At 39.2% G+C, this 17230-nt stretch overlaps 1 protein-coding gene across 2 annotated transcripts in view; it reads left to right on the plus strand.

Moving 5' to 3' along the window:
* Positions 1-17230, plus strand: part of PDGFC (platelet derived growth factor C) — a 218314-nt gene that overhangs the window by 152444 nt on the left and 48640 nt on the right. For both annotated transcript variants that reach the window (XM_032632290.1, XM_032632289.1), the window contains exon 3: positions 11368-11548. In XM_032632290.1, coding sequence (XP_032488181.1) covers positions 11368-11548 — 181 coding nt within the window. The remainder of the gene's footprint in view (positions 1-11367; positions 11549-17230) is intronic.

Genomic DNA, 17230 nt, shown 5'->3' on the forward strand with positions numbered 1-17230 from the left:
GCCCTCAGTGTTAGTGAGGTTTTATTGTGAGAATAATTACCTGATAGTAATGATGGTTAAGAGTGGCCCTCGGAGCAGAGAGGAACCTGGTCTCGTGAGGGGGCTCTGAGTTGACCTGGTAACCGGAGCTGCCTGAATCTCGGCATGGTTTCAGGAATTGCACAATGGTACAAGGTGATGCTTCTGTAACAGTGCATCCATCACCCGCATAGTAGTTGCCTCAGGGTAGGGGTAATATGTTTCAAGGGCTGGCGAGTCCTGGAAAGGATGCTGAGCGGGTAGGTGGGTGCTGTTTTTACATTAACTTATTTCATTCCCACAACAGCCGTCAAGTTGACCCTGTTCCTGTGCCTGTTTTGTAGGACGTAAAATACAGACACAAAATTGAAGAATTCGTTATTTGCCCACTGCATTCATAAATGTGTCTTCTACTACAGTGAAAGGAGCAACCGGTAATAATAATTAACAGCAAGGCATGTGTGCTTGTGTTGTTCTAGGCAGGTAGGCTTCGGAAAGTAGGGCCATGGGGGCTGGTTCTGAGGTCCGCCTCGAGCCAGAAATAATGATTCCCGCAGCTTGTGGTCAGGTGAGGAGCTCGGGGGCCCGCTGTTTCTCAGAGCCAGAGTATTACATGTGGGGTTGTGACGATAGCAGCTACTAAAAAAACCACTTATTGAGCAGTTTACTCCTTAGGCATTGTTCTAATTGCTTCATGTACATACGTTCTCTCATTGACCGTTCACGACAGCCTTGAGAGTTAATGAATATTATCCTCATTGGAAAGAAGACGATCTAGGGAGGCTCCATCGTGTCCTGTTTTGCTAGAGACAGTATCGTGTGATGGCTAAGAACATGGGCTCTGAAGCCCAGAGCCAGGACCTGCCTCCCCGTTACCCTTCGTTGTATGACTTGCTTTGTTACCTCTTTATACCTCAGTTTCCCATCTCTAATATGGATATAATAATGGGAGCTACAGATAGGATTGTGTTTGAAGATTGAATCACTTAATATTTATAACGTAGCTGCATACATGTACTCCATATCGTTTGCTTTATTATTGTGGTTATTATTTTGCACAGCTATTCTGGAAGACTTGGGATTTTGGTAAAAGTTATCGTAAACGCATGCCTTTTTGTCATTCAATAATATCGTTTGCCTTTCGTCATAGGGTGCTTATATTTTATTTGTTACTTTTATTACTACACCTTTTTACAGCTCGCTGAAAGACGTGTTTCCCTATTCGGTTTCTAACTTTTTTTTTTACTGTCATAAGGAAAAACTATTGATGCTTGTATATTTATCTCACACTTAGTCACTTTAGTAAATTCTGTTTTAGTTCCAGGTGGTTTTTAAAAGCCAAAAACTTTGAAACCTCTTTTCCTCTCACACCCAGACCACCTCCTATCAGATCTTCAGACTGTTCACAGCCTGGAGCCCATTCTTTACCCCTACCTGCCCCCATGCTCAAGCCACCCACCTGGATGATGGCGGAGCTTTTCCAGTCTCCGTGCTTATCCGACTACCGTCTGTTCTTAAGGGATCTGTTATCAACTAAGGATCGTTTTTCTCCTGCTTCTATTACATTTATTTGCTTTCCTCTCTTATTAAATTAGCTCGAGCTTCCCCCCAAAATGCTGAAAATAGTAGTGAGAATGGCCGATCCTGTCTCTGTTCTAACCTTAATGAGAATGACTTTGATTTTATTTAATGTAATACTTGCAGTTAATTTCTGTTGTGTAATTTTACCATGATTTGAAAGTTTCCTGCTCTTCACAGTTGACTCCGTTTTTATCTAAGTATAATTGACTTTATTACGTTTTTTTCAGCATTTATTAATATGAACATATAGTTTTTCTCCTTTGAATATTCTAAAAGGTCATCATTACATTAATCCTCAAGTTCATGATGCAAATCCATATTCTGTCAAGAAGTATGCTTTTAACCCACTAATGAACGATGTTTGATTAAATTTTATTTAGAATGTTTGCATTTCCCTCCATTTATAAAAAGGTTTTTTGTTTTTTTGTAGTTTTTTTGCGGTACGCGGGCCTCTCACTGTTGTGGCCTCTCCCATTGCGGAGCACAGGCTCCGGACGCACAGGCTCAGCGGCCACGGCTCACGGGCCCAGCCGCTCCGCGGCATGTGGGATCTTCCCGGACCGGGGTACAAACCCATGTCCCCTACATCGGCAGGTGGACTCTCAACCACTGCGCCACCAGCGAAGCCCTTCCCTCCATTTATGAGTGAACTTGGCCTTCATTTTACATGTTTGATATTTTGCCATTTCAAAAAACTTGGACACAGTACTTTTTTTTCAATTATTAGAAATTCTTACTTTTTCCAGCTTTATTGACATATAATTGACATGTAACATTGTGTAAGTTTAAGATATACAACCTGTTGATTTGAAATACTTATATATTGCAGTATGATTACCACTGTGGCACTAGCTAAGAGCCCCTTCATACCACGTCACTCTACTTCTACATTTAAGATCCATTCTCTCAGCAACTTTCAAGTATATGATACAGTATTGTTAACTATATTCGTAAGATTTAGGCTAGGTTTTATTATTATTAATTGAGTGAATATCTGGTCATGTTCCATTTTTTTTTTACAATTGCTTACATAACATTGAAATTATACATTCCTTTAATATCAAACGGAACTCTTCTATAAATCCTATGCCATTGCATCTTTTTTATTGACAGATGTTTGACAGTCTTTTCAATTTCTTCTGGAGTTATTAGTCTGTTCACTTTTTCCACTTTTTTAGTCAACCGTTGTAATTTACGTTTTCCTAGTAAGGCATCCATGTCATTTAGCTTTTCAGATTTAATTGGCAATAGTGTTGCCTAAAACATACTTACAGATGTGAAATCCATTTTTATCTGTGATTACCTCTTCCTTACTCCTATGCATGGAAATTCTTGACCCCTCTCTCTCCCCCCCACCAACTCCTTTCTGAGAACCAGCTCTTGGTTTTAATTCTGAATCCTAATTTGGTATTTGAATATATCTTTTAGAGTTTTAGTCTTCATTTTTTTTCACTTTATACTCTCTTGGTTTTCTTTTTTTTTTTTAATTTTTCTAACTTTGTAGATTGAGTTCATGGCTTATATATTTGCAGTATTTTTATTTAGTAATAAGATAATTTAGAACTCTTCACTTCCTACCATGTACAGTCAACACCCCCATTTTTGACACGTAGAACTCTCATATTTTCCTGAGAATTATTCCATCGTATGTTGTCCTCCCTCTGCAGCGTGCTCTTTGCTTTGACTTATGCATTGCCTATGTAGGTTTAAAGTTCTCCATAACGAATTTTGAGTGCCTAAAAGTAGACAGTCCTGAGTCAATTAAAATTAATACCTGTAAATGTATATGCCCAAATTATCAAGTTGATGGATTAATTTATTTGAATGACTGTTAATGGTTCTCCAGCCACTGAACAAGTTCATTTGGCCAATCTGGACAAAGACACATAAATTCTATACTGTTAAGCCTCAGAATAGAGGAAATATAATTAAGTAGGAAGATTTTAAATATAATAGGCAGTACGGCTTCGCTCTTGAGAGCGTGGGCTTTGGAGTTCAGCTCCCAAAACCGAAGCCTTCGCTCTACACTTAGTTGCTATGTGACCTTGGCTGGGTACTTAGCTTTTCCATATTTTATAATCTGTAAAACGGGCAAAATAACAGTATTAACCTTTTATGATTTTTGTGAGGATCAAAGGAATGTATAAAGAGCAATGACTATGTGTAACATGTGTTACGTGTGTAATTTTTAAACAATTGTTATTGGAGTAGAGTTGCTTCACAGTGTTGTCTTAGCCTCTGCCGTACAGCAAAGTGCATCAGCTCTACGTGTACATACATCCCCTTTTTTGGATTTTCTTCCCATTTAGGTCACCACAGAGCACTGAGTAGAGTTCCCTTTGCTATACAGTAGGTTCTCCTATTTTATTTATAGTATCAATAGTGTATATATGTCAATCCCAATCTCCCAATTCATTCCACCACCACCCCGCTTCCCCCCTTGGTATCCATACATTTGTTCTCTATGTCTGCGTCTCTATTTCTGCTTTGCCAATAAGTTAATCTGTACCATTTTTCTATATTCCACATATAAAAGATATCATATGATATTTGTTTTTTTCTTTCTGACTTACTTCACTGTGTGACAGTCTCTAGGTCCATTCACATCTATGCAGATGGCATCATTTTATTCCTTTTTATGGATGAATAATATTCCATTGGATGTATGTATCACATCTTCTTTATCCATTCATCTGTCAGTGGACACTTAGGTTGCTTCTATGTCCTGGCTGTTGTAAATAGTGCTGCAATGAACATTGGGATGCATGCATCCTTTCGAATTACAGTTTTCTCTGGGTATAAGCCCAGGAGTGGGATTGCTGGGTCATATGGTAGCTCAATTTTTAGTTTTTTAAGGACCCTCCATACTGTTCTCCATAGTGGCTGTATCAATTTGCATTCCCACCAACACGCATAATTATTAAAATTTATTTTCATTATAAGGTAAAGTATGGATGACCATTCTGGTGCCTAAATAGGGATTTAAAACGTTTCCTCTGTGTCTGGGTTGTCTTCTGTTAAACCAAAGTGTAAGCCAGCGAGCACTGCTGCATAGCTGTCATCTTGTTAAGTTTATTACCTTCCCCAACAAGCCCAGGCTCCCGTCGACACATGCAGAATGAGGCCTTCTGAAGATGCATGTCTGTTTGTTGGTAGAGTTTCACACCACCCTCGGGTTCAATCATTCACAGGGTAGATTTAATTGACAGGGTTTTAGTTAGTGTGAACTAGAAGCAGCCTGTTTTGCAGGGTTGGTGTATTTTCGTGGAAGGAAGCTGGGTGTCGGACAGTTGTGTTTACAAGTGAATTTATTTCTTTGGTTTTGTCCTCAGCAGCTCTCCTATCTTCAGTTTTTAAATTCCCATGTGAGAACGAAAATTTTGTCTACAATACCAGACTTGTTTGTTAAACATAAAAGAACATAAATCCTCCGTGGGTCCCCAGGGGTATGATAGAGAAAGGGAGTGCTCGTTATAAACCACTTAGCGCTGTGTATACTGTATCGTGTTTCCATGAGAAAGTGATGTTTGATTGGCCCCTAAAATAGGTTTAGTAAATCCCTTAAATACTGATGTGAGCAGTTGTGCACGTGGGAAATTAATACCTGAGAGGGTGTTATAGGATTACCATGTCTCCAGAAAAGTCACCTGGGCATGTGTAGATTTCTGAATCTGATTCTGTTTTGTAATTTCACTTTTATGGGTCAAACGTTGCTTGGTTTTATTTTCTCCCATTCATTTGGCTGAGGCCTGCAGATAATCTTTTATCATTGTTTTCTCTCTTCCTTTCTTCTTGATGTTTTGAGCTGTGTTGTAGCGTGTCAGCCAACCAACTTATGCAATGAGTCCCATAGCCTCTACATGGCATTCTATGAGAAAAAAGAAACATTTCAAAGTATTGGGGAAGATAATTGGATTGAATACTTTAGTCTTTTTCCAACCACACTCTATAAACAAGTTAGAGGAAAATATGGAATTGAGTGGCAGTTGTTTTTGTTTTGTTTTGTTTCTATTTTGAAGGTTAGGAAGCAGCCGTGAGGCATGGTAATATGTCTCAAGTAGATTGTCACTGGGTCTGTTTTAGACGACTTGAATATGATTTAAATATAAGAATGCTATTTTTAGCAAGAGGATTTACTGTTTTGATTCACAAAATTAATGTGGAATAATTGGATGAAACTTAGCATTTTATTATCATAATGACACTGCTTTTGAAAAACAAATCCTAAAATGCCAAATTTACTATGAAACAATTAGTAGTATAACTTAAGTTCTACTTCTGAAAGGCAAAGAACAGAGCACTTTTTAGAGGTTCGTTTCATTTAACTTCATGGAATGAAAAACTATGTAGGTCTTTAAAATACGATGATAGATTTTTGTATGCACCAGACTTGTATGAGCTTGTGAGAATTAATTACCAGCTATCTAACTGCAAATCCAAAAATTGTTATAAAGATTAGGGTTATGGGGTGGTTTTTTTTTTCTATGGCGTCAAATTCAGTAGCAAATCTTCATGAAACAAGTAATAATCTACTTGTCACTCTTCTGTGCAGGACAGTGATTTTTGTCTCAGGATACAAGTTAGATATGGCAAAGTTTAAGACTTATTTGTGCCTTAATACGTTAACACTGATAATCTAGATATTTCCGAGTGTGCTTAAAAACTCCTTTTGTTTTTTTTTTTTTTTCCTAAATTGTGTGCTGTCGTGAGTTGCTGAATTAAGGCCAGTAAGATCTTTCTTTTTATTCTTATATTTAAATTAAAAAAATTATTTTTGGCTGCGTTGGGTCTTTGTTGCAGTGCGCGGGCTTCTCATTGCGGTGGCTTCTCTTGTTGCGGAGCACAGGCTCTAAGCACACAGGCTTCAGTAGTTGTGGCACGCGGGCTCTAGAGTGCAGGCTCAGCGGCCATGGCTCACGGGCTTAGTTGCTCCGTGGCATGTGGGATCTTCCCGGACCAGGGCTCGAACCCATGTCCCCTGCATTGGCAGGCGGATTCCTCACCACTGCGCCACCAGAGAAGCCCCTAAAAACACCTTTTAAATACTTATAAGGAGCTTACAGATCGGATTAACAAATATGGTGTTTCTTTATTTTTGGCCACGCCGGTGGCATGTAGGACCTTAGATCCCAGACCAGGGATTGAACCTGCGCCCCCTGTAGTGGAAGCACAGAGTCTTAACCACTGGACAGCCAGGGAAGTCCCTGGTGTTTCTTTTTTTAACAGAAATCAAAAGGAAATATGTATAATAAAATAGTTATGTGAGCTGTTAGTTTTAGGTTCCTTGCAAATGGTATTCTTTTCTCTTGGGATGTTTCTATTAGAAAGATTATAATAGTTGTTTTGAAAATGGTCTGGAGGAGGGAATAAATTAGGAGTTTGGGATTAACATATACACACTACTGTATATAAAAGAGATAACCAACAAGGACCTGCTGTACAGCACAGGGAACTCTACTCAATATCTTGTAATAACCTATAAGGGAAAAGAATCTGAAAAAGAACATATATATGTTTAACTGGGTCACTTTGCTGTATACCTGAAACTAACACAACATTGTAAATCAAATTTACTTCAATTTTTAAAAATTAGAAAATAAAATGATTTTAAAATGATCTGAAGAAAGTTTTTGACACTATGTGTTCACCCAACCAGTTTATTGAAAATGACTTCCTAATTGCCAGGCCCACGGGATGCTTCTTGGCTTTCATCTCCTTTGGTCTTTCTCTGGCAGTGACAGCGGGCCCACTTCTGCTTGGGTGGACACTCTCCCTCCCCCTTGCCTCCGTCCTGTGCCATCCTGCTTCCCTGAGGGCTCCTTTTCAGGATGTTTTTGTTACCAGGGCTTCCTTTCTGCCCACACTTGAGATGCTGTTGTTTCCGCATCCTCAGACGTGTTGTGATCCTGTGTCTATGCTGCTGCCTCATTGAAACCTCCTGTAGGTGCCCCATAGTCTGCAAGGGAAGCAAACTCAGATGCCCACGTGGGCAAGTGATGGAAATAAATGAAGATCTGGTTATTAAGAAAAAAATAATAAAGCAGCATAGGAAACAGACAAGGCTTTTTAAAAACTGGAAGGAGGATGTCTCATCTAAAGCCCTTTCCACCTGGCCCAGCCTCAGTTTCCGCGAAGGAGTGAAGGCCATACTGACCTCGTGCGGTAAACGCTCTCCGTCCCTGGCACCCAGCTGCTCGGGTGAGGCCAGAGGACAAAGGGCCCTCCTCTCCCGGAGCTGACGCCGGTTCTGCAGATCTGAGTAACACAAGGAGTCACACCAGGGCTAATAATATTTAGTATGACCAGATGTTCAAATTTGTTTTAAAAGGGCCTGAAATCCAGATTTTTCTGTGAAATTTAACTTTTGAAAATGTTGACTTACAGACAGGGAAAGACAAATATCACATGATATCACTTATATGTGGAATCTGAAAAAAATAATATAAATGAACATATTTACAAAACAGAAATAGACTCACAGACATAACAAACTTACGGTTACCAAAGGGGAAAGGGGATGGGGGGATGGTGGGAGGTAAATTAAGAGTTTGGAATTAACATACATATACACACTACTATATAAAAAATACATAGACAGTAAGAACCTACTGCACAGCCCAGGGAACTACGTTCAGTATCTTGTAATGACCTATAACGGAAAAGAATCTGAAAAAAATACATATGTATATGTGTAACCGAATCACATTGCTGGGCACTTGACATTATAAATTAACTATAGTTCAATAAAAAGTAACTTTAAAAATACAGGTAGCACCTAAAAACTTATTCGATTCATTAAATGTCGACAAATATTTTAAAGAAGGGTAGAGGGCTTCCCTGGTGGCGCAGTGGTTGAGAGTCCGCCTGCGATGCAGGGGACGCGGGTTCGTGCCCCGGTCCGGGAGGACCCCACGTGCCGCGGAGCGGCTGAGTCCGTGAGCCATGGCTGCTGAGCCTGCGTGTCCAGAGTCTGTGCTCCGCCACGGGAGAGGCCACAACAGTGAGAGGCCCACGTACCGCAAAAAAAATAAATAAATAAATAAAAATAAAGAAGGGTAGAACCTCTTCACACTGTGCTTAACCTCTTTGGAACATTGGTCTCCAAACTACTTTTCTAACATCCGACTCTGAAACTTCAAGGCCTTCGTACCTACACCTGTTCTTCCAGCTTGAGCTCCATCCTCTGTTCACAAGGGACCACCCCGGGCCCCTGGTTTCCTCTGTTATGTCCTCGGGATTGTGCTTCTCGCTAGAATGCGTTTCCATTCTCCCTGTCCCCCCTGGTCAGTCAGGACTCACTGACAGCCCAGATGCTGCTTTGAAGGCTGACCCTCATCTCACTGTACAGGGTTTCCCTCACCTTGCAAGTGTTCCGCACTGCCCGTTTCTCCTAAGCACTCCCGTTAGAGCGCTCAGCGCTGTTCAATGGACCCTGAGCCCATAGAAGCTATGGTTTCATCTCTGTATCCCGAGAATCTAGCCCAGCACTTTGTGGGCTGGCACTTTGGGCCAACACAGTGCTTCACAGGTACTCGTGGAATGACTGACCAGGCCTGAAATCAGCTGTCTGCAAACTAGCCCTGATGGTAACGCATATCAGGGAGCGTCACCTCCCAAACACAGAACAGACATACTCTGTGAAAAGCGACTTTGTTCCACCTGTAAACGATCTCGGTATAAAAGTTACTCTTTGATTTAAAATGCTAGTTATCAACTTTTATACGGCGTCACGTCTGAAATAACCACTCAGTCTGTTTTACCCAAATCTTCCTCCCCCCTGCCCCCGTTCCTGGTCCACCTTCACAGCAAGACTCCTGGGAAGGTTGTACTGGCTGCCTTGTGCATTTATCATCTACCACCCAGGCTCGTCGTGCGATCGAGCAAAAGCTATGCTCTCCTCCGGTATCTGAGTTTTCTTATTTGTTGCTTTCACAGTCGCAGGGTCACATTAAAGTAGGTGCCGGGTGGGAGCGAAGGGGTGCTGGGTAGAGAGGAAGGGCAAACTGTTGAGTAGGAGCTCTGTGCCCGCGACGTCTAGGCGCCGCGCGTGTGCTGCCCCGCCTTCCCTCTCTTAAAACATCCCCGTGAGTCAGGTAGCATTCTCCTCATTTTAAGGACAAGAAAAACGAGGCTGGAACAGGTTAAGTTACACACCATAGGAGAGCTCTGGCTACTGCTTGAGGACAAAGTTGCATAAGTACAATTGGTTCATTATGCACTTTGTCCTTTTTCATCAGTTTTTTTTCTTCTGTAAATTCTGTACTGTACAGAGTATATTAATTTTAGTTGTCTGACATCTACTGAATTTAGACTTTTTAAAAAACCAACCAGTCGTCTTCATCCATGTCAGACCTCCCTTAAGAAAAGTTTGGCAACGTCCTCTTTACTATTGTGAAACGCAATTCATAACAGCGATCATCTATTTATATGTGCAGTTGTTTAAAAAATAAATGTCATGGCCTACATGCTCTGTAAAGCTGAAATGATAACAGTCATTTATATTAAAATACACACGCACCATTACAAGAAACGGAAAATGAAGCAGTCAGATGTTTGTATCTTTTAAGCAGCAGACTCGGACTAAATGGGTATGTTTTCTGGTTTTCACTGTGATGCAAAGAGTATAAGCAACGTTCCTATTAGTGATTTGATTTTCCAAAGTAGTAGCTGTTGTTCCAAAGTACAGACGCTTCCTTCGACTTAACGTGATGGTTCTATTTCTAGAAAATTTGGCTTCAGCTAAATCTGCAAAACACATTTGTGCTTCTGTGTGACAGTATTACGTTCTAGACTCAGATGGACGATAGCAGAAATGTTGCCTTACGTGAGTGTCCAGCGAACTGTTTGAAAGACGTGGAGGGCGTGGAGCAAACACCCATTTTTGGGACTGTCCCTTGTTGGGTGTCCACGGACCTTGCCCACTTCACCCCCCGCCCCCTCATCGAGACAATGTAAAATGCCCTACACATTTCTCACAATTCTCATAAGGGGCAGCCCTGCTCTCCATGAGTGCCACTGATCGAAACTTTCAAACCCAAGTTAACATTGGTTAGAAGAGTATTAAGCATTCATTCCATAGGTTTAAGATACTGTGTGTAGCACAGTGTAAACCAGAAGCATGTAAGAATTGATTCCTTTCTTCAAGGGTTTAACAGCCTAGCTAACAAGATGGATCACTTGCATAGGCGTAGTTAAAAGTATGCGTTTATCAGGAAGAGAAAGATGGCAGTGAGCTGAGAACAGCCAGAAAGGTCTCACAGAGGCAGCTCAGTACAGAGTGAGATTTGGAGGACGTGTCTATAAAAAAGTGGCTCTAGAAAAGCTTGGAACACAGATGAGGAAAGGGGGCCAAGGAGCCTGACTGGGGTGAAGGAGCGACTGCCGGAAAGTGATGGGCAGTGATCATGGAAATTAAGTTGGAGCAAAACTGTCATATCCAAATGGAGATTAAATTGAATAATTCATGAACGTCAGATATGGTCGCTCTGTACAAAATATTCAAGTTTTGACATGGCTCTTTAAATGAATTTGAAGTTCGTTACCAGTAAAACTGGAAGGCTTAGAATCGAAGACTTGTATTTCTTTAATTGGGAATGCATTTTCAGTTGTGTCTCTTCTTTGGAAGATTTTATTCTATTTATGCAGTTAAATTTGGGATGAACTCACAGCTGTGGTCTGCAGGGACTCATTGTCTCCATGGACATGGACTTTGAATTCCTAAAATAACAGACCATGGTTTGATGTCTCTTCTATCTTGGTCTCTTGCAGGTATGATTTTGTAGAGGTTGAGGAACCCAGCGATGGAGCCGTATTAGGGCGCTGGTGTGGGTCTGGCACTGTTCCGGGAAAGCAGATTTCTAAAGGCAATCAGATCAGGATACGGTTTGTGTCTGATGAATATTTTCCTTCGGAACCCGGGTTCTGCATCCACTATAACATTGTCATGCCAGTAAGTACCACTTAGAGATGCCCTTATGTATCTGGATCAGTTGTTTGGTCACTTCTTTTTCTCCTTTTAAACAAGAGATTTGGGAAAACCAAGAACCAAAAACCTTTCCATAGCTTGATTTTTTTTTTTCATAAATGTCACTATGGTTATCGCTATAACTATAATTTATTCACTGCAGATTATTTGTGTCTCCATTGCCTTAAAAGTCCACGCTTTTATGTGTTTTAATTTTTCCCCCATTAAGGTGTCATCTTTCCTTTCTGTACCCACCAAAAGTTGATTGTTTAGATGTGTCATTTTATCTTTTTTGGGGGGAAAGGTCAACTTATTAACTACTCTTTTCAAATCAGTGTTTTAGTAAAATATATTTTAAAAAGTAGTTATCTCAGTTTTCCTACTTAATATTTGTCCTGATTAATAATATTATGGCCTTTGTACCCCAAAGAGGAAGTTTCAAAATTCTCACAGGGATTTAGGAAATCTATTTTTATTTGTATTGCAATTGTTTATTCCCTTTATTTTATGTATTATTTCAAACATTTGTATCTATTTGTTGCGCTGCAACAAAAATATTGAAAACCTTCTGGCTGTTTATCACATTCTGCTTATAACGGTAATTCAGAACTATTTATACAAATATGGTGTCACCTAGTATACTTTTCAAATATGATGAGTATCACCGTTTAAAAGACTATAAAATTGATATCATGAATGATTTTGACAGATCAGGCAAATCACTATGCACACTGGGAACATGAAATGGCGTGGGCTATATGCATTAATTAACATGTATATTCTAACCAGGTATACAAATAATGCATCCAGCACCCTAACAATTCATGAGGCCAGCTAGAAAACATGGGATCAATATTTAACTTTATATATTATTATATAATTATTATAATTACAATTAGAATATATAAAATTATAATTATAATTATATATTATATTGATATGTAAATATTACGAATAATTATACATTAACATATAAATATTGTGAACAATTGTACATTATTCATATATTATATAATATTATAATATTATATTATATAATAATTTTTAAACATTGTGAATAATTATATATTATTCATATTGTAACATTAAGCAGGAATTTCCCTTTTTTGATTGCCCAAACTCAATTCCGTGGAATAGTATTTAAGCAACTGACTAAATTATGAAGTTTAAGTATTGCTTGAGATACAGCTGAAAAGAAACAACAGAATGTAAACTGAAGTTGGAAAGATGATAATTTATTTATTAACAGAATCATTTACTGTGTACAATTGAAGTTAAGGGAGGTACCTCTAAAATATGCTGTGAATTTACATTGTGAATCTTGATCAATTTTCTGATACAGATTATCTGAGATATGTGTGTCTCTATTCCATTATGAAGTACTTTGCACAGTATAGATTCTCTACCATGTCCTTTGTTAATTTCCAAAATTTTTCTTAATTTAACTGTTTAACATTTTAATTTAAATTTAATAAAATTTAATAATTTCACCTAGAAAAGTGTTAATATTAGACAAGGATGAACTTACTTAAAAACCTTTTGATACTGTGACTGTTTGTTTGAATGAAACCACTAAGAATCTGTTTATCACCCTTTCACAGTATGCTGCTTCACAGAATTTATGAGTTGAATATTTGTTTTAAGCCTAAAACGCCCTTGGGAGCCATGAGAAAGCTACACTTTCACAAAGTTATACAGTCCATACTTTCCAGTTTGGATTTAGCACATCTAATGTTCTTAAATATTTAAATATGAAACAATCAAATTTTACTGTAAAACATAATGGTAGGTCTTGTATCATAGCGAAGGTTTGATTTATCCCAAACCTGTGACAAAAATAAACTTGAAACTGAGAGGCTATTTGTACAGTATTTTAAATGAACTAGTGTCTTCACATTATATTAATAGCAATCTATTATCATCCCACAGAATAAGACATGAAAGCAAAAACGTATATATGCTGACACCAAGTGTTGCCTTCCTCTGATTTTATGATCTCATAGGTTGCCTGGTTGTATAACCCACGGAGTGGTGTGGAAGAAATAAAATATGTAAAGACAAAAACACAGGAAATGTACAGTGCCTCGCTTAGTTCTGGCCCCATTATAGTTTTTCAATAAGTAGTTGAATACTGAGTTGACCATACAACTCAGTCACCCCAGCTTAACTAACAGCGGATTCACTGACACTTGTGTTTCCATATGTATGTGTGTGTCAGATTCCTGAGCCTGGAGATGAGATAAAGACCCATAAGGATCTGCTGTAAGTACCACCCATCCTCTGGACTGGGAAGGACCCTGCCCCCTGGGTTTGACCTGTTACCAGGGATTCACTGTGACTAAGACCAGAAACTGCATCTGGGAGACTTTGGGTGAAGAGGGTATTTCTGTTTGCATCATCAAAATTAAGTTCAGTACGTTTTTAGATCGTTACTGAAATAGTTGGATAAATTGTCAGTATGGACTTCGGATTGACACTCTCCTGGGCTCTGTTGAATGTGTCTAGTTGCCCTGTGATGGCTGTCTGGGGAAACACTTTGCATTATGCTTAATTAGGAAACCATCAGGCTGGGGCCAGAAGAAGCAAGAGAAGAGGACAGTAGGTTCCTGCCTTGCTTAACATGTGTGACCTGGTGATTTTAATCTTGCCAGATGGCTTTCTGGAGTGATCACTGATACATGAATTGTACTGTCTCACAAGCTTTGGCTCCTCAGGGTGTGAGTTTACTTTGACGGTTTACCTGCCATTCCCTCACTCACCCTTTGCCCTGATGCCATGCAGCCGTGGCTCTCTCCATGAAGCCCACACTCATTCTGCTCTCAACAACTGCCCCAAGTTGGTGAGTGAAAATTGGTGAGTGATTTTGCACTCTAGCCTCCCAGAGTGTTGTGAATTATCAGTGTACGTTGCTCAAGGGCACCCCTCCCTGCCTGACCCTCTCGCCCAGCATCCCTGCCAGCAGGGCATCATGCATCAGTCTTATCTGTGCACCAGCGAAGGAAAGCCTCAGGGAAGAAAGTTTGCCTTTTGGAGAGGAGGCTTTAAAGTTCTGTGGCATTTGCTCAGGGGCAAGTGCCCCTCCAAGCCCCTGGATCCTCGCTCACACTTTTTTTTTTTCTTTTCTTTTTTCCCAGAGATGAACTTCATAATTAACACACCCAGCTCCCCAGACGCCATGGTCTCCCTGACTGCAAACCCCCTGCTGCACAGGGGGACTAGGGACCACCGGCCCGATGGCTTCCTGATTTTGTAATGATACAATGCTATTCAGCACAGGCCCTGAGCGCACTGTGAACTTCCTGCCTCGAGCTGTCGCTGTGTAGCTGTTCAGTGTTCCCTCGTCTGCCATCACCCCTGCGGGGGGGGTGTGAACCCCCCATGGAGCTCTCACTTACTTTATGTGACAGAGTAGTGATGATCCATAAACCGGAAAACCGAAGAATCGCAGTAATGACACGACATACTCTCCTGGTCCTGGTGTATTAGGCTGTATTGCCAAGGATACATTCTTGTCCTCCTTAAAGAAAGAATGGAACTGGAATCTTTTCTTTTCTTTCCTTCTTTTTCTTTTTGTTGTTGTTGTTGTTGGGGACTGGAGCACACTCCCGGGGTAAAGAAATTAGTACCTACGTATGATGTCGTACGCATTGATGGGTCTAATCATCCTTACCTGCTTTTTTATAATGAGCAGAACGAATATTTTGCATCTGTCGACACATAGAAAAAATAATGTTGAGTTTAATCACATTTTTTTCTGGGACGATTATAGAGAACGTTTATTTTAATATCCTTTATATTTTACAAATAAGAGAGTGAACTCCGCAGCCGTCTTTGGGAGCTTGAATGAATATTTATTCCAGTCAACCTTTAAGACTCTGTGGTTCTGATTACCATACATCTTAGCAGGAGAGTTTTAATGCATTAGTTAAAGTTCTCAGAAGTAGTTTTTGCTACACGTGTTGCCATTAAAAATTGGGATCGCCTTTGAAAGATGATTTACCCACTCTTTTTCCCTCCACCAGTGAATGAGAGAGCGTATAGTTAAACAAGGGCTCCCTTACTATTTCGGACAAAGTGATGCTGACCTAACATAGTTCATATGTGTTTTATATAGAGATATGCTTTCCTTTGTAATATTATGTTTTCAGTACCATTTTCTTGATTCCCAGGTACCTTAGACTAAGACAGGAATAACATTTATCTTTCCATTTTGCTCTTTTAAGTTGATATTATAGACTGTTAGTTTAGAAAAAAAAACGTGACATAGGATGTTTACCTGAAATTAGAGCTAGTTCTTTGTAGCTTTTAAAAAAATAGTACCAGATTGACTACATTAATTAAAACTTCCAGAATTTTCATGCTGTTTTCAAGAATTATTTATGGAAATGTATATTCCCCAATCATGCTCCATTAATACATAATGGAAAAGAAATGCAGGCAAATGGATGCCAAACAATATATATCCAGCTTTCTGAAGGGGCATAAGGAGTTAATAATGTCTTTGATTTTTGTTTCCTTTATGGTAGAAGAGAAAAAAAAAAAGGCCTGGTAGATTAGCAGTGAGAGATTGTTTGGGAAGAAATGAAGCAAAACTGAAATAAAACAGTGCGAGCCTGTTTCTGTTTGGAGGCCACACGCAGTGAGCACCAGCGCACATTTCAGACCTCTTAGAAAGAAAAGAAAATTTCTTGTTTAATTTTGGAGTAATTTATAATAGAGTATGTGTGTCTCACTCTGGGTACTGTAGCATAAGCACCGTTATTTTAAAACGTTAAGAACCTACAAAGGCTGAAAAGTAACATCTTTTCTCATATCAAGAAACGTTGTGAAAAGTGTTTTATTTTTAAAAAAATCTCAGCCTTAATGTAAAATATACCGCGTATTTTTGTCAGTCAGTCACTTCACAAAACCATACCTATTTCTGAGATAAACGGCACAAATCCAGATCTGATATTTTTGGTGGTTTTCTTCTTTATATAGAGAACTCTTCTTCTTGAGTATAATATTACTTGTAATCCATACTTTTTAAAATGGTTATAGGATTTGAGGATTTTTCTTTTCTCCAAACTGGTTAACATTTTGAAGGGTGATTACACTACTGCCGCTTTCTTTCAGGATGGTTTTATTGAATATTTTTAAAGAGCTTTAATCTAAGCTTTCTGATCAGAAGTAGTAACAATATTTTCAACAGTTTATTTGCTCTCATTTTCAGTTTAATGACTGGATCAGTTTAGATGAAAAGAAATAGATGTTAGCGCTACCATACCACTTGACGCCGTGTATTTTGATCTTTACTTTATTGCCTGAAAAGGGGAGAGTGCGGGGCTGAATGAACTGAAGGCTCCTTTGGTACCCAACAATCCCGTGCCGCTCATCTTAAGTTACCTCCGCATTTGTTCTATTATTTGTATGATTTTAATGTTTCTTTTTTTAAATATCCAAAATCATTTTTTTTTCAATATTTTTACATTTTAATTGACATACAGTTGATTTACGACGTTGTGTTAATCACTGCTCTACAGCAAAGTGATTCAGTTACACACACACATATATATATTATTTTAATATATTCTTTTCCATTATGGTTTATCACGGAATATTGAATCTAGTTCCCTGTGGTGCCTTTTCAATATGTATAATCGATGGCACCTGTTGGATATCACATAT

This window comes from Phocoena sinus, chromosome 5 (assembly GCF_008692025.1).
Source record: "Phocoena sinus isolate mPhoSin1 chromosome 5, mPhoSin1.pri, whole genome shotgun sequence".
Classification (NCBI taxonomy): domain Eukaryota; kingdom Metazoa; phylum Chordata; class Mammalia; order Artiodactyla; family Phocoenidae; genus Phocoena; species Phocoena sinus.